This window comes from Arabidopsis thaliana, chromosome 3 (genome assembly GCF_000001735.4).
Source record: "Arabidopsis thaliana chromosome 3, partial sequence".
NCBI classification, from domain to species: Eukaryota; Viridiplantae; Streptophyta; class Magnoliopsida; order Brassicales; family Brassicaceae; genus Arabidopsis; species Arabidopsis thaliana.
Window position 1 is genome coordinate 978,709 of NC_003074.8, and position 27,272 is coordinate 1,005,980.

The following is a 27,272-nucleotide window of genomic DNA, read 5'->3' on the forward strand; positions in this document are numbered from 1 at the left end:
ATACCTTATACATATACGATAGTTTTACGCCGTCGGGTATTGTTATTCAAAAAGTGCCATTGGTGTATTGGTTATTCAAAAAGTGTCGCTCAAAACTTTGACAACGTACTAATTGCATGTATTCATTAGTCATAATATTAGAAACTGCCAGCTATGAGCTAAACGATGGTTAGAACACTTTTGTAGAGAGATCTAATCTTTTTTGGAAATAATTTCAAATTAAGGATCTAATCAGATCATAACGGATACAACTTTCTAATCATAGATGAACGCAATTATGACTAATTTCCAGTCTAAATGTATGCGTATCAACACAAATTTTAATTTTAATTTTAATTTTGCTAACACAATTAAAGTTGAGGTTAGCAAAATCAATGAGTGTTATGCAAATGTCTATTTAGGTTTTTAACCTTATTATGTCGACCCCACCATTTTAGTCAAAGTGTATTAATTTTGTTACGTTCAATCTCCGGATGATTTGGTCTTATCATTCTACAGAATTTGGTAAGAAAATCAAAGTAGTTAATTATTTGATTTTAGTCACAGACTAATAGAATTTAATGATTTTCTACTTATAATTTGGTCAAGATTTGATTATCTTGACCAAATGATCTATGACTAAAACGAGAGCATTTCTCCATTCTATAAATATGGTTCTACGAAAACCCACATATATGTACCATTATCTTTAATTAACATCATTTTGCAATAACCATTTTTATAAGTTAAAAAAAAGGGTGAAAAATGTCAATGAAGTTTGTTTTCGTTCTGTTCTTAGCTGTTACATCAGGTAATATTACATTTCATATATATTAAAAATAAATAAATCTTACATACAAAATTTTATTTATATTAATAAATTAATTAGTTTGGTTTTGTAGTGATGAATATTGTAACAGTTCAAAATGTTGAAGGGAAACGTTTATTACCTGAAGAAACTTCTCAATTATCTGTGTTGGATCATGAAGCTTCACCATCAGTTGTCATACCACAAGGTCAACAATGCCCGAAACCGTGTCATGTGCAATGTTATTTTCGCGAGATCGGGTCTTTTTGTGTTTGTCTATGCTAAATTTCAGTTAATCGAATACAAATAAGATACTGTACGTTTTATCAGTAATAAAAAATTATTGGGCTTTTGTTTTATCAGTACTAATCATAAACCTTCAAACATATAACATATTATCAGTAATTATTTGAACTACGTGGAAGATTATTGGGCTTTTGTTCATTCAACAATATTTTGATTTTCAATCAAAACTTTGAAAACTATATACTGATTATATGTTAATAGCATTGTTTCTTACACAAAACTGGCTTTCATATGTTTGGAACAAATCTTTTGGTTAATAAGATGAAAATTTGTCAATCTATTTACAAGAAAATTATTGTTTTTCCTACTGATGATCATCATTGGATCCTAGAAGTTATGCTGATAAATGTGTATTCAGGACAACAAATTGTCAAGCCGCCCATTGGATGATCAAAACCAAACTCTTCTTCGCATTTACTGAGAAGGGCCTGAAATGAAGGCTGCTTCAAGTATGAGACTGGTACAAAGTATCTCTGCTTCTTCTCTTGGTTCTCACCGACGTACACCGCAAGAAAACCTTTTGGTGCTTTGCTCGTTCTTGCTAAGGAGCCGCCAAGAATCTTCTTTGCACTGAAGATACTTCTCACCAAAGCCATTTTCTTGTCTAGAAGTTTGATTCTCGAAGCTTCTGAATATGTATGGGATCAAAGGAAGGACTAAAGTTCTGGATTGCTTGTGGTTGATGATATTCTCTCTGATGCGGAGATGTGTATATATATATAGATCAAACTAATCCATTGAAAACAATGTGGGACACACAAGGACAAAGTTTTTCACATGGTTTTGTTATCACATTTAAAGCAGAGCTATTACAATCTGTACTCACATAGGACCAAGAGAACAAGATCGCATGTTAAGGCCGTAGAAGAAGTTTCTCTAGCTACGTTGATTGATATATAAGAAAATCCATCTGACTAACCCTGTCATAGTCTGTCGGCAGAATCTTTATCAGATTTTGACACAGATGAGAAATTAATCAATACATGGGACGAAATTAGCTGGACCACAGAAACTTCCAATATCTATATATAGCATTTGTCATGTGATATGTTCTTGGTTAGATTGTGATATTAACTTGTTGTTTAACAACTTAGAACCAGCCCCATCTGACCATAGTTTGTTGTGAAGACGTTTTGACCACAGAGATCCATTCTACGTCTTAAACTCAAGAAACATGACAGAAATCATTACCAACCAATGAAACATGATGGAACAGAACCAGCCCAATATTTCTTTTATTGTATTAATATTTTCCTGATTAGCATTTGAAGGCAGACAGAAGCATGTGAAACTCTCAATTCATATACGTCCCCACAGTTTTCAAATATCCCTTAAAATGTTCAACTCTCTTATTGATCTATTTAAAAGACCCAAAACAGAACAACATCTTCATACCTATTAACAATAAGCAATCTAAGAACTCTAAGCTTCAAAAGATCAAGACTTATAAACAAAAATGGCTTTGGTGAGAAGTCTCTTTGTTTCAAACAAGATACTTGGAGGCTCATTAGCAGGAATGAGAAAATCAACTTCAGCACCAAAAGGGTTTCTTGCAGTGTACGTAGGGGAGAGCCAGAAGAAGCAGAGATACTTAGTGCTAGTCTCATACTTGAGCCAGCCATTGTTTCAAGATCTTCTCAGTAAATCCGAGGAAGAGTTCGGATTTGATCATCCGATGGGGGGCTTGACGATCCCTTGTCCTGAAGATACCTTCCTCACTGTAACTTCTCGGATCCAAGGATGATCATCATCTGAAGAAAAACTTAACACTTTTCTTTCTTTCTTTTTTTGACAGCAACACTTTAATTACTGTAGATAGATGAGAATTTTTTTCATTTTTCTTGAATTATTTGATCAAGAAGATAGAAATTCCAATGTAAATGCCAGTTTTGTCATTTGTCATTTTATTTATGGAATCAAACAAAAGATCCAGACAGATTTCTAAGTTCTGTTTATATGATGTGTTTATCAACAGTTATATACTATAAAGTATAAAATCGGAACGATTTGTCATGTTTCTAAAACCAGAGAACCATAATCAAAATAAAGATTTAACCATGCTATAATTTACACAACAAATACTAAACTCATATCAATGGGAGAGATAAACTACTTTAGCAAAGACATCATTGAAATATATGTAAGGTTGAGTAATCATTGTATATCCGGATCCGTGGCGCAATGGTAGCGCGTCTGACTCCAGATCAGAAGGTTGCGTGTTCGATTCACGTCGGGTTCAAATCCCCCGAACTATATATTCCGGAATATCTTTTTTTTGACATGTTTTTAGTCAATGGAGTCAACGTTCTTTGTCCAATGTCTACAATGGAAGATAGCAAAATGCACGTGTAGTCCAACTCTAATTTAGATCATCCTTGAATCCTATTAAGTTACAGTATAGTGAGAAAGTTATCTCCTGGGCAACGAATCGTCAGGCCAACCATCGGATAATCAAACCCTAACTCCTCTTCGGATTTACTGAGAAGAGCTTGAAACAAAGGCTGGTTCAAGTAAGAAGCTAGGACAAAGGCTAGCGCAGAACCCACATGTCTTTTGCTCAATGTTGCTGCTGCAGCTGCTATAGAGCGGTCAAGTGTCTTCTTTGAAGCATAAATACCTCTAACCAAAGCCATTTGAATCTTGAAAGTCTTGGTTTGAAGCATATATGAGTTATTTGATTGCTGGTTATTGATGATATGACAATGGTGTTTTGTTTTGTGGTCTAAAAGCGTAGGGGCAGAGAGTTTGACATGGTTTTGTCCAGCTGTATCGTTCTGCTCTGTCATGTTTCATTGTTTTGTAATAATTTCTGTCCTGTTTCTTGAATTTAAGATGTGGAATGGATCTCTGTGGCCAAAAAAATCCTCCTCTGAACAAACAATGGTCAGAATGGGGTCAGGTTTCAAGTTATTAAACAACAAGTTTATATCACAATTTATTCAAGAGCAGATCACATGACAAATGCTGCTATATACATTAATTAAGTGGCCTAGCTAACATGGTCCCATCTATTGATCAAAGTTCTGCAGACAGACTGTGACAGGGTTAGTTAGGATGGATTCAGTCACTACAGAGAAACTTCATCTATATATGCATGTCCTTGTACATGTGATCTTGTTCTCTTGGTCCTATGTGAATACAACTTGTAATGGTTTTGCTTAAAATGTGAGAACATAACCATGTGAGGAAAATTTTGTTCATGTATGCCCCACACTTTTAGACACCATTGTTTTCAATTGATAAGTCAAGTTTGAAGTTTCAACTCACTCACAGATCTATATATACAGAAGAAACGAAGTCTTTTAACATCATCAACTTACAAGCAATCTAGAATCTCTCTCATTTGTATCCATACATCTTCACAAGCTTCAAGAATCAAACTTCAAGACAAGAAAATGGCTTTGGTGAGAAGTCTCTTTAGCGCAAAGAAGATTCTTGGCGGTTCTTTAGTAAAAACAAGCAAGGCACCGCCAAAAGGGTTTCTTGCAGTGTACGTCGGCGAGAGCCAGAAGAAGCAGAGACATTTTGTACCAGTCTCATACTTGAACCAGCCTTTGTTTCAAGATCTTCTAAGCAAATGTGAAGAAGAGTTTGGTTTTGATCATCCGATGGGCGGCTTGACAATCCCTTGTCCTGTAGATACTTTTATCAGTATAACATCTCAGCTCCAAGGATGAAGATGATGATGATCCAACAAAAATACATTAACAATTTTTTTTTTTTACTCAAACTAGAGATGGAGGAGTATTCCATGTGAATAGATAACATTTTTTTCTCCTCTTTCCTATTTGATAGAGTTTGTTCTAGACGATTAGAAAATTTCGAATGTGATTGCCGTTTTTGTATAACAAAGATCAAATCATTTACAAGTTGCGGTAGCTTTTTGCTTGATCCAATTGTTCAACGAGTATGAAACAAACTAATCAAAGATATCACTTGACGACTTAGCAATCTAAATATCAGTTATTGCAAAAATGTAAAATGTCATAAAAGATCTCTTCGTTGCAGCAAATCTTGAAACTGAGATTGGATTAGGAACGAAGATGGAACAAAGAATCTTTTATCTTCTCTATATTTATTTATATTGAAAAACTCAAATGTAAAAATCAATACAAATATCAGATTACACAATCATGTCAGACTCTATATCATCAAGTTTGTTGGTCGACGTCGATCAGTAAACAGAGACAGTTCAAGAGTAAAGAGAATCAAGTTTAAGCAATTTCACCACTACAGAAACATAATTATGTGACTATGATTAGCGTTATGATTAGGGTTAAGGTTAAGAGTATTATCCGGATCCGTGGCGCAATGGTAGCGCGTCTGACTCCAGATCAGAAGGTTGCGTGTTCGATTCACGTCGGGTTCAAATCCCCCGAACAATAAATTCCGGAATATTTTTTTACGTAGTGTCGGTCGGCACATTCAACATAGCGTTCGCCGTTAGGCTATTTCCAGCTTTGCCCTTTGCGTTTCAATTCAACCTGTAATCTCTTAAGGGGCAGAGATAAGATTTCGACTGTCGATGATCTCTCCTTGAAAGAGTTCTGAAACAGTAAATTGTGATTTGCTTGAATTCCAAATTCAGTTATTTCTAGAGGACGAACAATCATGCAAGTATTTTTGCAACCATCCTTCTATGGATGCGGATAACGTAAACTCTAAGTCTCTAAGTCCATTCACGTTCATGGACACGGAGAGAACATCAGAGGTAAATGGGGATGAATGTGCAGAGACAAATTAAGAAGGGCCATAAACGAATGGAAGTTTAATAAACGATGAGATTTATCCCCTTTTTAAGACTTTCATTTAGATAAATCTTACCAAATTGATCCATGTTGGATTAGATTTCATTTTGGCGGGAACTTTTCCATTTTTCAAATCAAACGAAAAAAGGAAGAAAAAAAAAACTGAAAGTGAAATGAAACTAATATTCAACAGTAATTTGCGTGCTTATGAATATGATATATTTCAGTGTGTATTTGAAAATTTAAAATGGAAAATAACGAAAGGAAGTTACAGAAAAATCATAGTTAAATGGTAATTGTATTAATTAGCGTCTTCAGAGAGTGTTTTCCTTGGTAGCATCTTAAGAAGAGTTGATTTATTGACCATGTCATTTTTTCAAGTGACTTTTTTTTTTTTTTTTTTACTTTGAGATTTGTTGGTAACTTGGTAATGTGACAAGAGTAGAGCTATTGACTTTCACAAACGAAAAAAAGAAAGTAGAGCTATTGACCAAGTCATCTTTTAAGTGACCTTTTTTTTGTTTGACTTCGAATCTAAGCATATTGAGAAGAATAGAGCTATTGACCACGTTATCTTTTTCAAGTTGCATCTTTTCGTCCGACTTCGGAAATTATTGGTAAATTCTATTAGCAACTTAAGAAGAGTTATATGATTTAAACCAAGTTGTCCTTTTAAGTTAAATTATTATTTTTTTAATAATTTTCAAGTGACCTTTTTTGTTTGACTTCAAGATTTCATGGTAAATTATATGTATCTTGATAATTGTAGAGCTATTGATCAAGTCATCTTCTTTAAGCGAATATTATTGGTGAATTCTATTGAGAAGAATAGAGCTATATATGTATTGACCAAGTTATCTTTTGAAGTCGCCTCTTTTTGTTTGCCTTTGATAATTATTGGCAAATTCTGTTAGCAACTTGAGAAGAGTATATGATTTCTTAAAATCAAGTTGTCTTTTTTTAAGTGACTTTTTTTTTTTTTTTTGACTTCGAGTTAAATGACGGTGAATTGCAAAACTAACCATTTTTGATAATGTAATTAAGAATATAGCATCGTATATATATAAATTAAGAAAGTAACATGTAAGGATAGGAAAAAGACAATTTTAGTGTTGAGTTATAGGTGAGATGATTTACTAACCTTTAGTGTAGTTTTCACCCATTTATATTTGTTTGCTATATATATTTTCTAAAAAATAGATTTCAATTCTAAAATTTATTAGAGAAAAATATATGTTTTTTTCTACATACAGAATAGTTTGAATTTTTAAAATCGGATTTGAATTTAAAAAATAGAAAATAGTGTTTGTAAGTAAAAATTATGTTGTACTATTTAGGATGTATAGAAATAAAATGTTGTTCTATACTATTTTCATAAATTATTCGTAAATCAATTAATTTTAGTATAAAGCGAAATATTTTTAATATAAAGTAATAGTGTTAGCAGTGGTGATGGGATAATAGTTTAGGTTGCGTTAATATAACATTATAATCATTAAATGTTTTTGATGGAAGGATACTAAACCCTAAGGAGATAATATATAGGGAACCCAAGAATTTCAATCTAAAGAATAATATACTTTAACCAAAAAAAATAGAATTGTATATGTCTGTCACCAATACCACCATAACGTGAAGAATTTTATGGATTTTCTTATATGTAATATTTTTTTGTTAGAATAGAATAGAAGCTAGAAACATAGAAAGAGAGGGAGAGGGAGAGGGAGAGGGAGAGGGAGAGGGAGAGGGAGAGAGAGAGGGAGAGAGAGGGAGGGAGAGAGAGAGGGAGAGAGAGGAGAGAGAGAGGGAGAGAGATAGGAGAGGGAGAGAGAGGAAAGAAGGAAGGAAGGGCAAAATAAAATTTGTGATTAATACACAAAATATTAAAAATATCATCACTTTTTTGTTGGTGTTATTTTCTTAAATATAGTATTTTTTTGTGTTAGATTTGCAAATTTCCCTTAAATGACGAAGTTTGCTCAAAAATGAATCGACGACCGAGTTTGGCATATATGCTTTTTTTTAATAGAAAAACAAAACAATTCTATATCATTGGCGGAAGATCCATACACTATAAAAGTATAAAGAAAGAGCCCTACACTATATAGCAATAATTATCAGAATAGCTTTAACAAAATAATTATCAAGATATCGAAACATAATTACGTTGTTATCAACCTAGTCCGTTTAATAGATATACGATATTGTTTCCTATTAAATTGGAAATTTCGGTTACAATCCGGATTCAATACACTTTTGACTTTTGATTTGGATTCGGTATAGTTTGGATAAACTAAAAAGTAAGGGGAATTATTTGTAATAAATAAAAGTAGAAGGATATTAGAAAAAAAATTCAAATTGTAACAAGTCGTCTTTTTCTCTGTTCATAATAAAAAATTAAAAACCCTTGTCTTTCCAACTGTTGACCAAGACAAGCCCTCTCCACTTCAGATTGTTTCTAAAAGCAATTCTCAATCTTTTCTACACCGAAATAGCAACAAAATGAATTCAATCTCTTCATCTTCCATGCGTCGTAATTGGATACACGATGTCTTCCCGAGCTTCCACGGTGCAGATGTCCGCAAATCGTTTCTGAGTCACACTCTGAAGGAGCTCAGAAGCAAAGGTATCGACTTATTCATTGATAATGATATCTTGAGAGGAGAATTTATCGGCCCTGAGCTCAAAAAAGCGATCCATGGATCGAGGCTCGCGATTGTCTTGCTCTCGAAAAGATACGCTTCTTCGTCGTGGTGTCTTGACGAATTGGCGGAGATTATGAAGTGCAAGGAAGCTTTTGGTCAAACAGTGATGGCCATTTTCTACGAAGTGGATCCAACTGATGTAGAGAAGCAGACCGGAGGTTTTGGGGAAGTCTTCACAGAAACTTGTGAGGGTAAAACAGCTGAGGACATTGAGAAATGGAGTCAAGCTCTTGCAAAAGTGGCAACTGTCACTAGTTACCTTTCAAGCAGCTGGTTCGTCCCTTTTAATTTCAACTTGCTCTTGAACTTTCTGAACACATCAAACTTTGAAACGATATGCAGCCAAGAACTTGAGTTTGTGATTTTTGGATGACAATTTAATCAGATGTATTCGTCTTTGTTAGGGATACTGAAACAGAAATGATCGAAGAAATTGCCACTGATGTTTCGAATATGTTGACTAAGTCAACGCAATCAAGGGATTTCGTCGGCATAATTGGAATGGGATCTCATATGGAGAAGATGAAACCGTTGCTATGCCTAGAGTCAGAGGAAGTGAGGATGATAGGGATCTGGGGTCCTCCTGGAATTGGCAAGACCACCATTGCCAGATTTCTTTTCAACCAACTATTTGGCAATTTTGGTTTGATTGTCTTTATGGATAATATCAAAGCAATGTATACAATACCAATTGGCTCAGATGACTATAGTGCAAAGTTGGATTTGCAGCAGAAGTTCATGTCTCAAATTATCAACGAAAAGGATATCAAGATTCCTCATTTAGGGGTTGCACAAGAAAGGCTCAAGGACGAGAAAGTTCTTGTTGTTCTTGATGGCGTTGATCAGTTATTTCAATTGGAAGCCATGGCAAAAGAAACTCGGTGGTTCGGTCATGGAAGTCGTATTATCATTACAACACCAGATCTAAAACTTTTGAAGGCACATGGGATCACCCACATTTATAAGGTGGATTTTCCACCACCTGCTGAGGCTCTTGAAATCTTTTGTATGTATGCTTTCGAGCAAAAATCCCCTAAAGAGGGTTTCGAGATGCTTGCCTGGGAAGCTACAATTCTTGCTTGTCAACTCCCTTTGGGACTAAGGGTTATAGGCTCTTATTTTCGAGGAAAGTACTCGAAGAAGATGTGGGAAGAGGCACTACCAGAGTTAAGGAGTCACCTTGACGGAGAAATTGAAACCGTTTTAAAGTTCAACTACGATGCCTTATCGGAGAAAGATAAATCGTTATTCCTTCATCTAACTTGCTTTTTCAACTTTGGAAGTATTGAGAATATAGAAGTTTATCTTGCCAAGACGTTCTCGGACTTCAGGCAACGGCTTGATCTCTTAGTTGAGAGATTTCTCATATCCATAGTCTCTGGATATTTAGAGATAAATCATTTGCTAACCCTACTGGGAAGAGAAATTGTGCGAAAAAAATTATGGTAGTGAGGTCTCCATTCGTGAGCCTGGGAAACGCCAGTTTTTGGTTGCTGCAGGAGATATTTGTCAAGTACTGAGTGATGATACAGCAGTAAGTTTTACTACTAATATTTCGTTGCATTGCTCCCTACAAGCTGAGTTTAATTGATAACTAACAGTTTATTTGATATATTGTATTGTATCCTTTTCAGGGTAGCAGCACTGTTATAGGAATAGATCTCACATTACCTGAGAAGGCCGACGAGGACGAAGAATTTTATATAAGTGAAAGAGCATTTGAAAATATGACTAACCTCCAATTCTTAAAAATTAGTGGTGATTGCAGTAGATTGTACTTTCCGCCACGTCTGAACTCCATATCTCGAAAACTTATATTACTATCTTGGGGTCAGTTTCCGATGACACTTTTGCCTTCTAATTTTAATCCACAGTCCCTGGTCAATCTAACCATGAGGAGAAGCAAGCTTGAGAAGTTGTGGGACGGAAATAAAGTAAGCAAAAATTTTAGTTTATCTAACATTTATTATTTTCAGATTTCTCTCGAATCTCTAGATTGTTTGCTGATACAATGTTATAGCTGTGAGAAAAAAAATCCTAATTACTTCACCGTTCACTAATCGTATCAATAATAATGTTTTTGTATGTTGGCTTTATTTGTGCTTTTGGACAGCCACTAAGAAATCTCAAGATGATGGATTTGGAATCTTCTATAGACTTGAAGGAGCTTCCGGATCTCTCAACTGCCACTAACCTCGAAACTTTGATTCTAGAAGGTTGTTCAAGTCTGACGAAGCTTCCTGATCTTTTAACTGCCACTAGTCTCAAAACCTTGAATCTAGACAGCTGTTCAAGTCTAATGGAGCTCCCCTCCTTACCCGGGAATGCGAATGCCACTAATCTCACGTATTTGTCTCTTCGAGGATGTTCAAGTCTTGTGGAGCTCCCCTCCTCCATCGGAAATGCTACTAACATCAAGGAATTGGTTCTCGACGACTGCTCAAATCTGGTGGAGCTTCCTTTCTCAATCGGAAACCTTCATAAGTTATTGAGATTGATTATGAGAGGGTGCTCAAAGCTAGAGGTTCTGCCGACCAACATCAACCTGGAGTCTCTTGAGGAACTTTATCTCCAAAATTGCTCGCTCTTGAAAACTTTTCCTGAGATTTCCACAAACATCAAACTTCTCCACCTCACCAGGACTGCAGTAGAAGAAGTCCCCTTGGGGATTAGGTCATGGTCTCGTCTTGAAGAATTGCATATGTCATATTGCGAAAACCTCAAGAACTCGCCACATGCTCTTGACAGTATCACAGATTTGCACTTGACCGATACAGAAATACAAGAGCTCGGTCCATGGATCAAGGGATTCTCTCGTCTACGTCGACTTGTACTAAACGGATCGCAGAAGCTGGTATCACTCCCACAACTTCCGGATTCCCTTTTGTTCCTAGATGCCGAAAATTGTGAATCCCTTGAGAAACTAGATTGCTCTTTTTGCAATCCAGATATGTCTCTCAACTTCTATAACTGCTTCAAACTAAATCAAGAAGCGAGAGATCTCATCATCCAGGCATCGAATCGTCCAGTTTCAGTCGTACCCGGTGGAGAAGTGCCTGCCTACTTTAGTGACCGAGCTACTGGAAGTATTGTAACAGTGAAGCTGAATGAGAGGCCTCCTCATAAACCTTTGAGATTCAAGGCTTGCGTTATGTTGGTTGATAATGTTGACAATCCGCCATGTGGTGGTACGTACAGTATGTATCTGCAATATAAGATCATGGACAAACAGAATGGCGTCATTGTTCCATGCCCACCGGGATATCTCTCTCTACCTCGCGCAGTAACATTTGTCGGGCATTTGTATACCTTTAATTTAGAAGTAGATGTGACTTCCAACGAGCTTTGCTTTGAGCTCACAGTCTACTGTAAAGAATGGGATGTAAAAGAATGTGGAGTACTTCAACTCTCCTAAGTCTCTTCATGTTGATGGAACGTGAGATTATATGTGCATTTTCATGTTGTAAACTTGTTTGATTATCGTGGTGATGTTGGTTTATGTACATCTGAATTCATAATACTGATCTGCTTATGTATGTATGTCTTTGCATAAAACAGTGAGACATTTCTTCTTTGCAAATGATTTCTTGCTCAGCATATGTCTACACAGTCAACAGAATGTAGAACTTTATCTATATGAAGCTGACCCAAAAGATAAAGAAAGACAATCAGCATCCTGAAAATCATCTTGGGATTTAGTGTTTTTGAAGATTTTGGTTGTTATCTTATACGTAACACTGTAATAGTTAATATCTCTACCTGCCACAATGGGCGGATCCTAGCCGTAAAATAGTGGAGATGAAGACAAACAGGTGACAGCAGCAAGGATTTAGATACAGTCTCAAGTATAAATGTCAACTTACTGTGCTGAACTCCACGATTTTGCTGAATGTCATCCTCATAAGACTGTCTGGCTCCGAACTCCTGGTGTTCGTCGTGTGTACCAAACTGCAAACTTGTACTGAAAACATGGTAAGAGATTATAGAGCCACTGTAGTAAAGGCCAAGCACTAAATCTCAATTAATCAAAGCGTGCATCAACAATGATAGCAATACTAAGCCATTTGTTCTTAAGATTCAGCTGTCTTAGTCGTAGATAGAATTAATGCTTTGTGAATTGTAAGAACTGGATTAGGCTTATATGGGAGAAATTGTACTAAATCAAAGTTCACATCAAAAAAATGCATATGATTATTGATCAACAGAAGCAAATGAAGGCGAGACGGTAGAGGATGCAAAACCAGCTTTGAGCTCACAAAAATAGGGTTAATCGAAACCATCGGAAACTTAATCGTGGAGATATACTGAAACTTTGTTTCTTTAATCTCTTCTTCTTCCCTCGTCTCTGTAACCTCCATTTTTCTACTCGATTTCGAGCTTTCTCTTCTGCAGAGCCCTTTGTTTTAGCTGGAGGATGACCCAATTTGGGCTGAATTTAAGGCCTCACATATTCATAGGCCCATATATGTTTCAAACCCAAATTTAAGGATCTTGATTAACTGTGTTACTTTTCAATCATAATTAATAGAATTGAGCTGTCTAAAAAAAAAAACGAATTTACCTGTAAAACAAAGAATGAAAGAACCATAACCATCCCAACAAAAAAAAAAAGTCAACTATGGCATGATATCATATTTTGGGAAAAGAATTTACAGAAAATAAAAAAATTATTGGAAACAAATAATAAAAACATAAATATAGTTATACGGAAAAAAAATTCAATGTTAAATTTTTTAGTTTCTTGAAAATGAAAATATTAAGTCACGTTTTTCATTTATTTATTCTTACTCACTTGCAAAAGATAATGTTAAATTAGTAAAAGATCTGGAAAATTTAATATTTTTTTCAGCAATGAACAAAGCAGAATTAAATGGTGCTCCAGAATTTGTAAGATCGGGTGGTGCTATTTAAATCCAATATCAGAAACACGTCGAACGAGACCAATAGAGCTAGCTTCTGATACATTTCGACTTTGGCGTTTCTCGATCTGTTGTTTCTGCTCCCAAATAAAAATAAAAAAAAATCGGATCGGGGATTTCCCCAAATCGTAAAATTAGGTTTTGTTCTTCATTTCTAGCCCTAGCTTAGTTTTATCGTTATCTTATTCATTAAGGTTTGATTCTACCTTTGTTTCGCTTCCCTCCTCGAATTTTGCAATTCCGTTATTAAAGGATCCTAGTTTTTCTGGCTCTTGTACTACGTCAAGTTTCATGGATTCTCGAGTTTCGATTCTCTTCGTCTGTGCAATAGCCGTGTCATGCTTTACGTCTGGGTCTGCTTCATCACCAGTGGACTTTTCCGTTTGCAATTACGAATTCGAGCTGTTTCGATTCGATTTAGAGGCCAAATGTCCTCCTTCTCTGTATCCAACTCCTCCTATTGAGGTACGTTTCTCATATTGTGAGCTCTAAGGTTTGTTTGAAATAAGCGTGAGGTTATGTAACTTATTATCTATGCGGATTAGACTACTCTTCCAATGCAAATATTGAATTAGGAAACATTGATGGATTTTGATAACTATTAAGCATTGAAGTTGAAGCTCAGATTCGTCCTCTTGTTCTTCAAGTTTGGATTATCATCTTACCTACTACTGTGACTTGAAACTCTGTTTAGGTTCATAGTTTAATGCTCTTGTAATGCAGATTGTGTAGTAGCTGCTCTGTCCGCAAATATGATATAGCAAATTTTGAATAGGTGTTCTTTGTTTCTTCTAAGGGGATCTGAAGCTTTATTCTTAACTAAAGCAGTGTCAAAATTTTCACTATGCAGGTAGATGGAGACTCACTAGACAGGCTAATGGCTTCACAACATGGAAATGCTTATATGTCTGTACTCTTTTATGCTTCCTGGTGCCCATTCTCACGTGCTGTGCGCCCTAAGTTTGATATGTTGAGTTCCATGTTTCCTCAAATACAACACCTAGCTGTGGAGCATTCTCAAGCACTGCCATCGTAAGAAGTCTACTTACTATTGTTTTTCCAAAGACTACATTGTCTATTGTTCTATTTCCATACTAATTAGGATAAATAGCAAGGAAGTGGGATTGAATGATTCACATCAAGAATTTTTGGGTACTGATAGTTTAGTTTGAGAGTAAAAAAAACTTAAATTGCATATCAGTTATTTAATAACTTGATCCATATAAGGTGCTTCTTCTTTTCACTTTAGTAGAAGGTCATGTGTGTTTGCTGTTACGTTATCTTACATTTCATTAGCAAATATTCATTTGATCTATCATTAACTAGTTAGTTCATCATTACCTTATCTGCCTTGTGTATACTAAGTTACTAGTAGGTTCAAGTGCTTTTAGGTTTCTTCATGTGTCTGGCTGTTTCTTTTGTCTTACTAACTGGTTTCATTAATTGCTTTGTTGCAGTGTCTTTTCTAGGTATGGTATCCATAGCTTACCTTCAATCCTGATGGTAAATCAAACTTTAAATGCTCGGTACCATGGTCGAAAGGATCTTATATCCCTGATTGAGTTTTATGAAGAGGCAACAGGTGATACACCAAACCACATCGTCTGCTTTTAATTTCTTTCAGTCTACCTGAGTAGTCTTTGTTTTATGTCCAACCTATGACTAGCACATTTTGGGTGGATCGATTTAGAAATAACTGGTTGTTGTTCTGGCTTTCCAGGCCTCCAACCTGTCCAGTATGTGGCTGAAGGGGAACCAACAGGCTTAAATGCCGGTGATGGTAACTTGATCACATGGTTGCGCAAGGGGACATCTATTAGAGAAATATTCAAACAAGATCCGTTCTTGGTACTATCTCTGCTGTTTATCTGTTTACAAATGGCAATCCTTGTCTTCCCCATAGCTGAATCCCGCATGAGAGCGTTATGGGCTTCTTACGTTGCCAATTTGAACTTGGGAAGATTTGGAGAGATAAGCCAACTGTTCAACCGTGGTATTCACATGGTCGATGTGAGGAGGTTATGGTTGAAACTAAGTCTCGTCAAAACAAGAAACTTCCATGAAAGGGCAAAGAACGCACAAGCTTGGGCTTCATCGCTGGCATCTGTCTCTCTAGGCCAAACTTCATCAGACCAATCCTGATCTCAAGGGTAAGATCATGTCAGTATTGGGAAGAGATGAGCTTTTAAGTGTGTGCTGGAAATCTGAGAGTTCCTTTAATGAATGTTATATGACTTATTTGAGTTTGATTTGTCTGCAACGAAGCATGTAAATCCAGGAACAGCTTTGCTTCTGTTTGTGAATATCTTTCTCCCTTTTTTGTTCTATAAATTTGAGATGTCTGTTTTTGGCCTCATTTCTTTTACTGAATAATTTGATTGAGTCAGGTAAATTTGTCTGAATTATCTTACGCAGCTTTGTCTTGTAATGTCAGTTCGAGTTTGGTTGGCTCTACCATGGTTTCATGTTATGGTACATTATCATCATGTGCATCAGTGCATGTTGCATTATATAGGATACAACATAGCATTTTATGAGTGTTAGCCTTGCTCACTCTCTACAAATATTATTGAAAGTTGAAACTGAGGATATGTCGGTTTGGTTTAGTATGGTATCATTAATTGCGTTTTTATTGGGTTACGGTTCTGAATTCTGATTGTGTCAGATATATTTTCTGTTTCTTTTATAGTTAACCAAGGAATAACGTTTTAGCTAGATAGGTATAAAGAAATAAATATGTAGCCGACTCAAATTTTACTATTAAAATTTATTTGAACAAATTATTATATGATCGGTCTAACCGAAAACCTAGTGATCCAAAAAAATGATTTGAATTTAGGAACGAAGACTTCATGAAAGAGGAAGAATTAAGGACCTTGTCAAAGAAGGCAATCAATGGTTCTTCTTCGAATGGGGTCCCCAAAGGACCACTTCTTCTTTTGTCACTTCATTGCGTTAGATAAGCTCTAATTCATTTTCGTCACCCACATCTTCAAATCAATTCATTACTTTTTATACCACACGGCACACGCGTTATCAAAGCATATTGTGTTGCTTCGTTTAAGAAACGAAATTAGGGTCTCAATCTTATTTCTCTTAATTATTATTATTAATCCAAACATTCTCAGAACTAGTTTGAATCTTTTATTAAAGGATCTTGAGACCCCTTCACATGGGAGAGAGAAAGAAAGAGAGATAGCGAGAGATGTTACTCCATGAGAATACCAAACCCACTTCGCTCTAATAATTCAAAAGATTTCACTTTCTCAAACAAAAAAACTTCTCTCTTTCTTTTCTAATTTCTAAAACCCTAATTGAAGTTCCAACAAGATCGATCAAGGAGAAGATGGATCTCGAGGATTGGGAATTAGTACTCCCCAAGAACAGCTTCAAGGATCTTGATCTTGATCATGACGAGGATCATCATGGAGCCATGGTGATGGACTACTTCCTCTGCCCATCTACTAAAGATCCTCTCCCCAAGACAGAGTCTCCTCCAAGATCCAAAGTGGTCCCTAAAAAGATTCTTCAAGTTCCCATAGCTTGGGAAGCCGTGTTGGATCAAGACAACACGAAGATACCCAATAACCCTGATCTTGAACCGGATCCGCATCCGGATCCGGATTCAAAACCGACCCTTTCGACGGACTCTGTTTCGTCACCAAGAGTTTCCTTCAAGATCATGAAGGACACTGAATTTGCCGACATGAAAATTGACCCACCAGCGAGGATCACGAGTCCTCTGCCTCAGATCGATGATGCTGCTTCGAAACCCTCTGATTTAGAAGGAGGGGATGACTTGCGAGACAAGAAAGAAGTTGTTTTGGAGGAAGAAGATGAAGATGGTAGTGGTGGTGAGAGATTGAATCTGTGGAAGGCTGGTCTCAATGGGATTGGAGCAATCTGTTCTTTTGGGGTTGCAGCTGCTGCTGCTACCGTATGTGTCTTCTTCCTCGGACACAACAATATCAAAATCTGTAAGAACAAGAACCAGATGCTTCGGTTCCAGATTTACTCCGATGATAATAAGGTAATGTTCTTAATTAGTTAAATGAATTTATTTTATTTTTCTTTATGATATATCTTTGAATGTTCTCAGTTAAATAATTTAATGAAAAATTATTGGTTTTATGTGAGTAGTTTCGTCTTGAGGCGAATATATACTAACAATTGTTTTACATATTTAATCAGAAAACGATAAATGTAAAAAGTTTTTGTGTTTTATTTCCGAGATGGTGTTTTGTATATTGATAAATTATATGATATGAAAGAAAAGGGAGTGATAGATTTGGATAAGAGACTGTATAGAATATATAATCCACCTACAAAAAATTAGTATTTGTTAAGATGAACCAAAATAGTGAAAAGGGGTGGTGGAATATTATTTTCTAATGTTAATGGTTCATGACGATTAGTTCGTAATCTGTCTGCTTGATTGTATAAAAGTTATAGTTTTGATGTATTCTATAAATTGTATGATTAACTGATTGATAACACTTTTGATTCAAACTATAGAAATAAGTTTTGAATATTTTAATCTCACCAAATGATAAGGTCAAGTTTACGTGTTTAAGTGAACAATCTTTAGAATTGAAGAGAACTATTCTTGTTTTACCTTTGTACGTACGTTTTGTTTTATGATTGTTTCTTGTGCTAACGTCAAAGCGATAAGAAGAAATTTTCTTCGTTTACTAAATATAGCATATAGCCATGTAACAAACCCATTAAAGACATATCAAAATCCTAATTAAAAGCATTACAATAACATACTTGATAACTGTTTAAACATGTTTGTAGTAATATACTAACATTTGTTGATCATCAATACTTCACCAATCTCTACAATTTGAATTTGTTGATAAAATTTTGTTTCATTGTTGGTGGATGCAGAGGATGAAAGAAGTTGTGAATCATGCAACAAAGCTCAATGAAGCAATCTTTGGTATGAAAGGTGTTCCTGTCGTAAGAGCTCAAATATCTTTTGGGGGTCACTACGATGGACTTTGAATCTCAGCCATCATAATAGTTCATAATGTACATACATGAATGTAGTATAAGGTTTTGTAAATTTCTATTATTTTGTTCAAATATTGATTAATTATGTGGTGTTAATAGATCTTTGTGAAATTTCATGTAATTTTTTATTATTATTATTGTCAGTAAGAAGTTAAGAACGCATAAATCATTTTATAATTTTCTCAAGGCATGTATGTCACATAAAGCCATACTTTTATTTTACTTTCCTTGAATACTCAATTACTCATAAAGCCATACTTCAATTTTTTTTAATATATAAAGGATATGAATTGCTGAATATTACCAACATTAGTATTTTTTAAAAGGATATTGATTATTGGAATAGATTTTTTAAGCTATTATGAATTATCCCCAAAAAGAGAGGAAAATAGCTCCATTTTCAAGCTATTGTTCCTTAAAGACCATTGGCAGTAATTTTTAAAAGGTAATAAAAGTCATTTGCCAGTGGGAAAAAGGGCTAGACCGTAAATTACCACACTCGGTCTCAAATCAGACCGTCAATTTTATAATCGAACGGTTAGTAAAGAACCCAAAGAGATGCCCTAAAGGCATATAAACCACCTTTACCTCCCATTTTACAGAGTCGGTAGATAGAGAGAAAGACGCTTCTGGTCAGTTTTCGTTAAACCCGCCGGAGAAACTAGCGACTACGGTGGTCGAACCCGTCTGACGTCGTAGAATTCATCGTAATCTTCACTTCCTTTCTTCCCCGACAAAATCATCGATCTGTGTTTGCCAATCAGATTCACCGGAACTTCTAGGTAACTTGAGAACAATTTGCAGAGCTCACGCTTCCTTGTCTAATTTCTCTTCACATCAATTTGAATCAATCTCTCTTTTGATTTTCAGTTCCTAACATTGAAAATAATCTTCACTTTTGGATAAATTTTTCAGTTAGGACGATTGTGAAAAATGTCGTCATCGTTAGAACAAGAAATCTTCTTACAGTGGGGAAACAAGAAGAGATTGAGATGTCTTAGAGCCAAAGCCAAAAAGATCTCTCGTTCTAAAAACTCTTCTCGCTTTCTAGGTCAAGATACCGTCCTCCTTCAATCCTCTAGATTCTCCAGGTTAACTTTGTGATTCCTTTATTTACTGTTGTGAAATTGCTCAATTCCACTCTTGGCATCGAAGCCAAAGACTCATAATTTCTTGGTGGGTTTTTGTAGAGGATCAGAAGGAGCAATCCTCAGATCTGGACTACCAGATCGCCGGAGACCGTCTCCGGAGAAAGAGGAGAGGTATTATACTACGAGAGGTGTAGTGGATAACATTGGGAAAGATTGTTTAGATGGAAACATCAATGGAGAAGATAGCAACAACAAGGAAGAGAGTATGTGGCCTAAGCTCTTTATAACATTATCAAACAAAGAGAAAGAAGAAGATTTCATGGCTATGAAAGGTTGCAAACCTTCTCATAGGCCTAAGAAGAGAGCTAAACTCATCCAAAGAAGCTTACTTGTTAGTTTCCCATACTCTTTTTTGTCGTTTTTAGAAAAGTGTTCTGAAGATTCTTCAGTTGTCTGTTTATAGTTTTGAGAATAATGTGTTGTCTGATTTTAAACAGTTGGTGAGTCCTGGAACATGGTTGGCTGATTTGTGCCCTGATAGATACGATGTTAGGGTGAAGAAGAGCTCTAAGAAGGTATGACCTTTTTATCAATTTCATTCCAGTGATCCATCAATAGTGATTGAGATTGTATTTGCTTTACTTTTTGTTAGAGATATGAAAATGATGATGGTGTGTGTTGTGTTTGTGTTGCAGAGGCGAGCAAGAGGGCTAAAAGCCATGGGAAACATGGAGACTGATTCAGATTGACAAGTTTTAAGATTAGTTTACTAGAAATGTTTGCGTATTGATTTAAGCTAACTTTCGTGGGTTTCCTTAAGCAATCTTTAAGAATGTATTTTAGATGAAATTATTCGGTTGAGCACTTTGAACACAAGGATATATCATTTCTTTGTGACAATGTATGTACCTGTTGTAACTTGTAACCCTATCCTAATCTATTGTTTCAGATAATGTACTTTAGTCCTATTTGGCGGCACTTAATCATGGGCTCAAGTGTAACCAATTATTGTATGACATATACTATCTTCATTTTCTTTGTGATGGAACAATGACAAATCTGTTACAAAATGCGTTTGAAATGAGAATCGGTCACTGGATTTGACTGGGAAAAGATAGAAAAGTAATGCAAGTTCTACTTAACTTTTCTGAAATCAAACGCATGGTAAAGGGATTAAGCATTCATGAATGCCAATACAACTTCAGAAATCTTTATTGATAACTTTTTTTCATGTATACATCTAGTTCTAGTCTTGTTGAGATATATACAGGACTAAATGAGTGTTCTTTTTGCAACTGATAGATAAGATAAAATGTGTATTGGAGGAAGCTTTTCTTGTTGTAGCAGGATTCAGATGGAAGAGCTTTTCCATCTTTATTTTAGCAACTAATTGGACTTGGCAGCTTGAAGCATTTCCACAATCAATGTCTTTACATCCCTGGAAACACCACCACCATTCAAGAGTTAATCAGTTTTGGAGCACTCTGATGGAGAAAGAGAATCAGTGGTTTTAACTCTAGACAGAAACCCTGAACATAACTGTAATGCAGAGTGTCTTACTTTCTGTCTTGTGCGCGTCTTGGAAACGGAACTCGGAGTTTGAAGGTGTTCCCTTGAAGAGTAGCCTGCCACAAGGAAATGGACAAATGTTTCATACACTGAAAGATATGGATGAGAGGAAGGAGGGATTTCATGTTTAGAAAACACACCTTAACATTGAAACCAAGGCTATCCAAATCCAGCATCAAGGCGCTTTCCACCTGACATTCAAGGAAGTTTACTCATTCTATAGTTTAATTGTGATGTATATGAATATATTGGTATAATGTGATCGTCTGTCGAAGAAAAACAGTACTAGGCTTAACCAGATTTCATAGAACTGAATAGTATTACTTACAGGTATGGATGTTATATTATGTACAATGGCTTTGGTATCCTCTTCATGGTCTTTATTCATGTGAGACTGCCAAAATGAAAAGGAATTAGTAAACATCCACTACTATATGTTGAAAAAAAGTTGTACTGGGGATATCATTGTTATACCGTTACAGGTTTTGCATACTGAGCTATAGGATCGACTTTGGCTGCTTGGTACTCCTCTTTGCTAAATTCTGCAAATGGAGATTTCAGTGAGTAAGTAAACTGGATCGCATAAGAGTTAACAAGAAGAAGCAGTAAGATACCTCCAGATCCAAGAAAAGCAGTTGCAACCCCTGAAACATATCTGACCACTTTCGGTTCAATTCGCATAAAGCTGAAGTCCCCAAAATCAACCTTTGGAGTTTCAAGAAAAAAAGGTTCAGTTAACTTAATTGAGATGTCATGATACATTGTCATTGGGAAGTTCTTCATTTTCTAGTCATTACAAGAAAGGGTATTTACCCAGAAAGCTTTGGGATGCTTGGCTAAATAGGCAGATCGAACAGCTGCTTGATCTTTTTCAGAAACCTGAATAATACATAGAAAAACATTCAAGCATTGTATTTGAATGTAAGTGCATATAAAGCAGCACAGCTAAATACATACCAACACTGCATCACCATGTAAGGTGATCCTCAAACCAGTCCTATCCTCTGGGTCTCTAGCAATTAGTAATGAGCATTTTGGATTAGCTAAGAGATCCTGAAAACGGCAGAAATTCTCCACATGACATCTAGAACTGAAAAAGTAGACAGTGACTTATCCTAAGTCCTTGAATAAGAAGCAAACCTTTGTATGAACTGCCAAGCTACTAACTGCCAGAATCGGAGAACCATCAGCATCACATGCAAAATCAACCATTGACCCTGAAGGATAACCCTCATACTTCTGCACCAGATCAAAATTTCGGTAAATGAGAGAAAGTCACAGTGGCTTTTGAAATTACATCATATGACATGGTGACCAATAATCAGAATCCTAGGACTTCAGTACACACCCTTATTTCTCTATGAGAAATCATATTCATAACTAATTGCTCACCTGAGAAAAAGTGGAAAGCATACCGCATATGCTACCATTAAGCACAGTTCGGATTTCTTCGACTGGGGAAAGACGAGCAGCCTTCTCCTGAAAATTAGACGACCACATATCACTACTTTAAAACTCATTTCACATCGCATTGAGAACATAGATATATTCAGCTAGCATGGTTACAAAATTGGCAAATTAGTTACCTCGTGAGCTTGAATCAATTTAAAAACATCTGTATCACTGTTGCCACTCCCGTAAGACACAGCCTGATTAGTAGAAGTACATGACACAAAGTTAGAAGTTTTCAACAGTTGACGAATATAACTTTCCCCTTTCAAGTTAACATAGCATACTCGTAGAGCTTTATATGCACAAGTCTGGCATTTTGAAAAAGATTCGACCTTTTCTTTCTCTGATCATAAAAAATAAAATTCATATATATAATCGGCGCAAAAATTACAGATCAACGAGCCACATCAATCAAGATACAGATTCACTGATTTTCCTGACCAATAAAACTCACCCACTACAAGTCTACAATCCAAAACCAGAACACAGATTCATCAATAAAACTCCAAACATTGAATCCTCCAGATAGGTACCTGAGAAGAAGACTGAGCTGCTGAGGCCATGGTGAGAGGAGAAAATCGACGGCGGACGGTGGAAAAAGAGACGGCGGAGATTGAAGCTCGATGGATGATACATCTAGGAACTAATCTAGCGGTGATTAAAGGCGTTGAGAAATGAGCCACAAGCGACTTCATCTTCTTCCCCACGAAACGAAACCTTCGTTGTTCTTTGGTTTACACGTCTCTGCTTATTTCTCTCCTGTGACGACAACAATTCCACACAACCCGGTTTGGTTCTGTGTGTATTTAAATGTTTCCGGTTTATTCTGGTATTAAATTTGTATGTCCCTTTCGGTTTACAAACAAACAAAATTACATTACAATCAGAACAAAAATTACACAATCAAAAGTCGAAATTTAACAGACGATTCATGGAAACGCGCCGGTAACTTAATCGGAATGAGTACGGTGATCAACTCCGGCGCCGGAATCGAAGCATAGGTATGATCCTAGAGAGGAAGCGAGACGGCGGAGTTGGAGGAGAGGGATGCAGAAGATGAAATGGATGACGGTGGCGCGAGGAAGTATCTCGGGGTTACACGCAACATATTGCCAGAGATCCGCCGACAGATTAACTGTTGTCTCCACCAATCGACTATTCAACACCATTCTTGTCTCAAAATTGCCTCGTGATCGTGTTTTGTTTTGTTCTTTATTTATATTGCAGAACTCAGGATCTAAAAGTTAGGAAAATTGCAAACAGAACCCTCTCTTTTACGAACTATTCAAATAAGATCGACAGTTTTTTCTGAATCTATTTATTCACTAACATAACTAAAACTATTGTTTTTGACCCCCAAAAAAACTAAAATTCTAAATACTATGACACTATGTAAATTAATGGTTGTCTTAGTATAATCGTTGTATCGTAGTATAAATTAACAATGAAAACAATGGCATGGCTCTTGTTGTTGTATAGGATCGAATTCTGGTATTGACTGACTAGAGTTTCAGTGTAGAAGACAAGTTTCAGAAGAAGGAGAAGAAGCTATATATGTCTTCATTAGTTGAAACTTCTTAAGAATTTGCAGTGTTTCAGGAAAGTAACAAACAGAGAACACCCATAAAAAGTAAAAGGAAAAACAAATCTCGGTCGTTAGATTATGATGGACGTTACTCGTTTTGAAGGAAACCTTTGTCTTCTAGATAAGAGATCACTTCCTCAGCCATAGCTACAGGGGAAGGACACTCTCCCTCTTTCTCTTTCAACTCTATCTGTTATGTTTCAAAACATACAAAAGAAACAGAGAAACGTATTCACATACGCGTTGTTTGCAATATTCTTGAAGAAGAATCTTATGTTCACATGGATCACATACCTCACAGTTCAAGGGAGACTCATACGGATCATCTATTCCTGTGAAACCTACACAAAAGGGTATGAAGAAAAAAAAACTTTTATAGAACAACTCAAATGATATTGAAGCAACTTGCTATCTTCTGTTTATATGGAACCTTGAAGCTATGTTATCTCACCTTTGATCTTTCCTGCACGTGCAAGCTTGTATAGGCCTTTAGGGTCCCTTGCTTCACACAATTGCAGAGACATGTTCATGAAAACCTAACAAATTTGGCCACAATATCAAACAAGATGTTTTTAAGATCCAACCGAATGGGGGTTACAAACTGTAAAGCCTGGTTTTGAATAGCTTGCCTCAATAAAAGATGAATTCTGTATCATTTCCCTGCAGGCGTCACGGTCTTTTCTATACGGGGATATGAGGCTGGCAATACAGATTAAACCAGCATCCGCAAAGAGTTTGGCTACTTCTCCTGCATTTAGAACAAATTGTTGGTCTTCTTTAGTATTTTGCCCTTTAGAGAAGTTTCTTTCAACATTAACCAGAATCTATCAGCTTTTAGGTGTATACCAATATGTATATCAATGAGGTATTGGTACCATGTAAACTATCACTACATATGAGACACCTTTTTAAAGGATTTGCATTTGTATTAGTGAGTTTCTTCGGAATCAGACTTTCATCAACTGAAAGCAAAAGATAGTAAGCAACTATGTACTACTTACCGACCCTGCGTATATTTTCCACTCTATCCTCTGCCTTGAAACCAAGATCTTTGTTCAAACCATGACGAAGATTGTCACCATCAAGAATATATGATAGCTTTCCCCGGTTGTTCAGCTCTCTACTAAGCGAGCAAGCTAACGTGCTTTTCCCTGCACAAAGTTTGAGGCTAAGATTTTAGAATATAGACAGAGATATAAAGAAGGCATCTTAAGTAAGTATCACAATGGGAAAAGAATTTAAGATTTTTTAGAAGATTGACCTGAGCCACTGAGCCCTGTGATCCACACCACACAACCCTTCTGATTTAACAACTTCTGCCTTTCAGTTTTCCCAATGGGGGATTCTTGCCAAAATATGTTCGTTGAATTTCCCACTGTCGACATTCTCAAAATTCTGCCTGTTAATCTGATCTATCACCAAAACTCAGAGAAACTAATCCACCAGAAACAGCATTCAATCTGCAAAGACACGTTCAAAAAAAATTAGACACTGATTTCTCAATTGACCAATGAATATTTTTATAACAATCCAATGGAACAGAACAATGCAAGCTTGTTAATGAGACTATGTTCCTCCATAAATATAAACTGGAAGACCAAGAGAATAATAACTTTTCCGCATCATATGAACTCACTATGATCTTGTGTCTAGAAAATGTAAGTGCTTTCATAAAGACGTAGGTTTAGAATCATAGCCAAACTAAATCTAAAAATTCATAGCAGCTACAGAAGAAATAAGAACAAACCAACAAAATTTAAATCCTTTCTGACAACTCATGAATCGATTTATGAAATCTAAGTCATTTCCTCCAAGCTGACAGAGATAATCACGGATTGAAACGATTAGATTACAGGAAAGGGGAACAAAATGGGTCCTTTTCCATGGCATTGAGAAAGTAATTACCTTGGAATCAATGTGCTCTGGTTCTCGAAGAAAGCTTTTTTGTTTTTGTTTTACCTTTTGCTTTTTTCCATCTCCTCGAGTTTCTTGGGGTCATTGTGAATAAGAAAATGGGAACCGACGTTAAAGGAGCGGCAGACAGATGGAGAGAAGAGAACGCTCGGAGGTGATGGTAATAATGAGACTTGGTCCCTTGAGAGAGCATTTAAGTTTAGTTTTTCACTTAGATATTATTGGGCTTCAAGCCCATAATTTTATAGGACAATTGTGGCCTTTAATTGATTTTTGAATTTTAGGTTTGATTTTAGACTTTTTAATATTCTAAATACATGTTTTGCTTTTCGTAGAGGGAATGGCCTTTTATATTTGTTTGAGTTATTATTTTTCATTTATTAAAAAGTGATAGAAAGCTAATGCATAACGTTTTAAAAATACTAAATCCTTGACATTAGCTACCATGAACAGTATTCTTTAATGGGGTATTATTTCTGTATATATATTGGTTTGACCAAAGAATATAAAAAAATTGCTTCATTTAATTGTTATGCATTAGCTTTCTATCACTTTAATATTTTAAATACATGTTTAGCTTTTCGTAGTTTGTTGTTTATTAGGGAATGGCCTTTTAGGAGAAAGTCCAATTGGTTTTTTTTTTTTTTTTTTTTTTCATGTATTAAAAAGTGATAGAAAGCTAATGCATAACGTTTTAAAAATACTAAATCCTTGACATTAGCTACCAAGCCTACCATGAACCGGATTCTTTATTGGGGTATTATTTCTATATATTGGTTTGACCAAAGAGGGTGAGATCAAATTTGGAAACACTATTTACGGTCAATGTTGTTATTACGAAATTGATATCTTCTTTTGGAAATTGAAAGAGAAAGAAATCTTGGTGGAAATCCACAATAAATCAATTATATTAGTGGAAGCATAAATCATGGGGAATCTCTTTTCCAAAAAGATTCTTTCATGGTGGAATCTTGTAATTCTATATGTTTCTTGATTTGTTGCATCCTCTCGTGTCCTCCTCTAATTCCAAAAAGATTCTGATTTGAGTATCTAAAAAAACATATATCCGTAGAATCTTTTCAATTAAAACTGAATATTGTATGTGTGTGATAAGTTTATACGTTTTTTTCCCACTAGCTCACTAAAGTGTATACGTTTTTTTTTGTCACCCTCTCACAAA

At 35.8% G+C, this 27,272-nt stretch overlaps 10 protein-coding genes, 1 long non-coding RNA gene, 3 other non-coding genes and 1 pseudogene across 19 annotated transcripts; 10 read left to right on the forward strand and 5 right to left on the reverse strand.

Annotated features, from left to right (window-relative positions):
• Positions 1 to 670: 670 nt before the first annotated feature.
• AT3G03828 (uncharacterized protein) lies at positions 671 to 1,192 on the forward strand. The gene is made up of 2 exons (NM_001125094.1): positions 671 to 790; positions 882 to 1,192. The coding sequence occupies exons 1-2, from the start codon at positions 745 to 747 to the stop codon at positions 1,070 to 1,072; spliced, it is 237 nt and encodes a 78-aa protein (NP_001118566.1). The 5' UTR covers positions 671 to 744; the 3' UTR covers positions 1,073 to 1,192.
• Positions 1,193 to 1,267: 75 nt separating this feature from the next.
• SAUR28 (SAUR-like auxin-responsive protein family) lies at positions 1,268 to 1,854 on the reverse strand. The gene has a single exon (NM_111254.3). The coding sequence runs from the start codon at positions 1,687 to 1,689 to the stop codon at positions 1,411 to 1,413; it is 279 nt and encodes a 92-aa protein (NP_187033.1). The 5' UTR covers positions 1,690 to 1,854; the 3' UTR covers positions 1,268 to 1,410.
• Positions 1,855 to 2,363: 509 nt separating this feature from the next.
• Positions 2,364 to 3,093, forward strand: SAUR27 (SAUR-like auxin-responsive protein family). Its single transcript, NM_111255.4, has one exon. It carries the CDS (start codon positions 2,550 to 2,552, stop codon positions 2,835 to 2,837), a length of 288 nt encoding a protein of 95 aa, NP_187034.1. The 5' UTR covers positions 2,364 to 2,549; the 3' UTR covers positions 2,838 to 3,093.
• Positions 3,094 to 3,260: 167 nt separating this feature from the next.
• AT3G03845 lies at positions 3,261 to 3,332 on the forward strand. Its single transcript has one exon. It is a non-coding gene; the product is annotated as a tRNA-Trp (tRNA).
• Positions 3,333 to 3,483: 151 nt separating this feature from the next.
• Positions 3,484 to 3,879, reverse strand: AT3G03847 (SAUR-like auxin-responsive protein family; the record flags this gene model as incomplete). The annotated part of the gene is made up of 1 exon (NM_148685.1): positions 3,484 to 3,879. The coding sequence occupies one exon, from the start codon at positions 3,877 to 3,879 to the stop codon at positions 3,484 to 3,486; it is 396 nt and encodes a 131-aa protein (NP_683527.1).
• Positions 3,880 to 4,348: 469 nt separating this feature from the next.
• On the forward strand, positions 4,349 to 5,060 carry SAUR26 (SAUR-like auxin-responsive protein family). Its single transcript, NM_111256.4, has one exon. It carries the CDS (start codon positions 4,489 to 4,491, stop codon positions 4,768 to 4,770), a length of 282 nt encoding a protein of 93 aa, NP_187035.2. The 5' UTR covers positions 4,349 to 4,488; the 3' UTR covers positions 4,771 to 5,060.
• Positions 5,061 to 5,390: 330 nt separating this feature from the next.
• On the forward strand, positions 5,391 to 5,462 carry AT3G03852. The gene has a single exon. It is a non-coding gene; the product is annotated as a tRNA-Trp (tRNA).
• Positions 5,463 to 8,232: 2,770 nt separating this feature from the next.
• AT3G03855 lies at positions 8,233 to 12,909 on the forward strand (annotated as a pseudogene). Its single transcript has 4 exons — positions 8,233 to 8,819; positions 8,951 to 10,080; positions 10,181 to 10,480; positions 10,660 to 12,909.
• On the reverse strand, positions 10,985 to 12,422 carry AT3G01335. Its single transcript, NR_143889.1, has 2 exons — positions 12,410 to 12,422; positions 10,985 to 12,148 (listed from the first exon to the last, which is right to left on the reverse strand). It is a non-coding gene; the product is annotated as an uncharacterized misc_RNA (transcript).
• A 456-nt stretch (positions 12,910 to 13,365) lies between the features above and the next one.
• APRL5 (APR-like 5) lies at positions 13,366 to 15,989 on the forward strand. The gene is made up of 4 exons (NM_111257.4): positions 13,366 to 13,930; positions 14,316 to 14,497; positions 14,923 to 15,047; positions 15,186 to 15,989. Exons 1-4 carry the CDS (start codon positions 13,757 to 13,759, stop codon positions 15,605 to 15,607), a joined length of 903 nt encoding a protein of 300 aa, NP_566214.1. The 5' UTR covers positions 13,366 to 13,756; the 3' UTR covers positions 15,608 to 15,989.
• Positions 15,990 to 16,353: 364 nt separating this feature from the next.
• On the forward strand, positions 16,354 to 18,702 carry AT3G03870 (uncharacterized protein). Of its 2 annotated transcripts, NM_111258.4 has the most exons (2): positions 16,354 to 17,495; positions 18,356 to 18,702. In NM_111258.4, the coding sequence occupies exons 1-2, from the start codon at positions 16,812 to 16,814 to the stop codon at positions 18,470 to 18,472; spliced, it is 801 nt and encodes a 266-aa protein (NP_566215.1). In that variant the 5' UTR covers positions 16,354 to 16,811; the 3' UTR covers positions 18,473 to 18,702. The 2 variants fall into 2 exon arrangements, with proteins under 2 accessions (NP_566215.1, NP_850508.1); NM_180177.2 differs by having other exon boundaries at positions 16,509 to 18,691.
• Positions 18,703 to 19,015: 313 nt separating this feature from the next.
• AT3G03880 (sterol O-acyltransferase, putative (DUF1639)) lies at positions 19,016 to 20,651 on the forward strand. The gene is made up of 5 exons (NM_111259.4): positions 19,016 to 19,263; positions 19,397 to 19,572; positions 19,672 to 19,963; positions 20,070 to 20,147; positions 20,268 to 20,651. Exons 2-5 carry the CDS (start codon positions 19,415 to 19,417, stop codon positions 20,319 to 20,321), a joined length of 582 nt encoding a protein of 193 aa, NP_187038.2. The 5' UTR covers positions 19,016 to 19,263; positions 19,397 to 19,414; the 3' UTR covers positions 20,322 to 20,651.
• AT3G03890 (FMN binding protein) lies at positions 20,642 to 23,887 on the reverse strand. Of its 2 annotated transcripts, none has more exons than NM_111260.4 (12): positions 23,127 to 23,887; positions 22,728 to 22,790; positions 22,534 to 22,620; positions 22,282 to 22,380; positions 22,099 to 22,194; positions 21,955 to 22,020; positions 21,756 to 21,846; positions 21,616 to 21,683; positions 21,470 to 21,535; positions 21,282 to 21,332; positions 21,133 to 21,197; positions 20,642 to 21,010 (listed from the first exon to the last, which is right to left on the reverse strand). In NM_111260.4, the coding sequence occupies exons 1-12, from the start codon at positions 23,286 to 23,288 to the stop codon at positions 20,959 to 20,961; spliced, it is 966 nt and encodes a 321-aa protein (NP_566216.1). In that variant the 5' UTR covers positions 23,289 to 23,887; the 3' UTR covers positions 20,642 to 20,958. The 2 variants fall into 2 exon arrangements, with proteins under 2 accessions (NP_566216.1, NP_850509.1); NM_180178.2 differs by having other exon boundaries at positions 20,759 to 21,010; positions 21,113 to 21,197; positions 23,127 to 23,375.
• Positions 23,888 to 24,056: 169 nt separating this feature from the next.
• APK3 (adenosine-5'-phosphosulfate (APS) kinase 3) lies at positions 24,057 to 26,317 on the reverse strand. 3 transcript variants are annotated; one of them, NM_001337491.1, is made up of 7 exons: positions 26,084 to 26,317; positions 25,440 to 25,638; positions 25,180 to 25,329; positions 24,808 to 24,926; positions 24,630 to 24,714; positions 24,473 to 24,519; positions 24,057 to 24,368 (listed from the first exon to the last, which is right to left on the reverse strand). In NM_001337491.1, the coding sequence occupies exons 2-7, from the start codon at positions 25,561 to 25,563 to the stop codon at positions 24,267 to 24,269; spliced, it is 627 nt and encodes a 208-aa protein (NP_001319463.1). In that variant the 5' UTR covers positions 25,564 to 25,638; positions 26,084 to 26,317; the 3' UTR covers positions 24,057 to 24,266. The 3 variants fall into 3 exon arrangements, with proteins under 3 accessions (NP_001319463.1, NP_001327493.1, NP_001327494.1); NM_001337492.1 differs by having other exon boundaries at positions 25,926 to 26,317; NM_001337493.1 differs by having other exon boundaries at positions 24,074 to 24,368; positions 24,630 to 24,926; positions 26,084 to 26,244.
• Positions 26,050 to 26,446, forward strand: AT3G01365. The gene has a single exon (NR_140827.1). It is a non-coding gene; the product is annotated as an other RNA (long non-coding RNA).
• The last annotated feature ends 826 nt before the right edge of the window (positions 26,447 to 27,272 follow it).

Bases quoted from the DNA above. Each gene is read 5' to 3' on its own strand.
- AT3G03828 (NM_001125094.1), top strand. From the start codon at position 745: ATGTCAATGAAGTTTGTTTTCGTTCTGTTCTTAGCTGTTACATCAG. The intron at 791-881 runs GTAATATTACAT...TTGGTTTTGTAG, and splicing joins GTTCTTAGCTGTTACATCAG to TGATGAATATTGTAACAGTT.
- SAUR28 (NM_111254.3), bottom strand. From the start codon at position 1,689: ATGGCTTTGGTGAGAAGTATCTTCAGTGCAAAGAAGATTCTTGGCGGC.
- SAUR27 (NM_111255.4), top strand. From the start codon at position 2,550: ATGGCTTTGGTGAGAAGTCTCTTTGTTTCAAACAAGATACTTGGAGGC.
- SAUR26 (NM_111256.4), top strand. From the start codon at position 4,489: ATGGCTTTGGTGAGAAGTCTCTTTAGCGCAAAGAAGATTCTTGGCGGT.
- APRL5 (NM_111257.4), top strand. From the start codon at position 13,757: ATGGATTCTCGAGTTTCGATTCTCTTCGTCTGTGCAATAGCCGTGTCA. The intron at 13,931-14,315 runs GTACGTTTCTCA...TTCACTATGCAG, and splicing joins ATCCAACTCCTCCTATTGAG to GTAGATGGAGACTCACTAGA. The intron at 15,048-15,185 runs GTGATACACCAA...CTGGCTTTCCAG, and splicing joins GTTTTATGAAGAGGCAACAG to GCCTCCAACCTGTCCAGTAT.
- AT3G03870 (NM_111258.4), top strand. From the start codon at position 16,812: ATGGATCTCGAGGATTGGGAATTAGTACTCCCCAAGAACAGCTTCAAG. The intron at 17,496-18,355 runs GTAATGTTCTTA...TGGTGGATGCAG, and splicing joins TTTACTCCGATGATAATAAG to AGGATGAAAGAAGTTGTGAA.
- AT3G03880 (NM_111259.4), top strand. From the start codon at position 19,415: ATGTCGTCATCGTTAGAACAAGAAATCTTCTTACAGTGGGGAAACAAG. The intron at 19,573-19,671 runs GTTAACTTTGTG...GGGTTTTTGTAG, and splicing joins CAATCCTCTAGATTCTCCAG to AGGATCAGAAGGAGCAATCC. The intron at 20,148-20,267 runs GTATGACCTTTT...TTTGTGTTGCAG, and splicing joins TGAAGAAGAGCTCTAAGAAG to AGGCGAGCAAGAGGGCTAAA.
- AT3G03890 (NM_111260.4), bottom strand. From the start codon at position 23,288: ATGAAGTCGCTTGTGGCTCATTTCTCAACGCCTTTAATCACCGCTAGA. The intron at 22,195-22,281 runs GTTTGCTTCTTA...TGCCGTTTTCAG, and splicing joins GCTTGGCAGTTCATACAAAG to GATCTCTTAGCTAATCCAAA. The intron at 21,536-21,615 runs GTATAACAATGA...TCATTTTGGCAG, and splicing joins AGTATGCAAAACCTGTAACG to TCTCACATGAATAAAGACCA.
- APK3 (NM_001337491.1), bottom strand. From the start codon at position 25,563: ATGTCGACAGTGGGAAATTCAACGAACATATTTTGGCAAGAATCCCCC. The intron at 24,520-24,629 runs GTGAGATAACAT...CCTTTTGTGTAG, and splicing joins ACGTGCAGGAAAGATCAAAG to GTTTCACAGGAATAGATGAT. The intron at 24,369-24,472 runs GTATGTGATCCA...GAAACATAACAG, and splicing joins AGTCTCCCTTGAACTGTGAG to ATAGAGTTGAAAGAGAAAGA.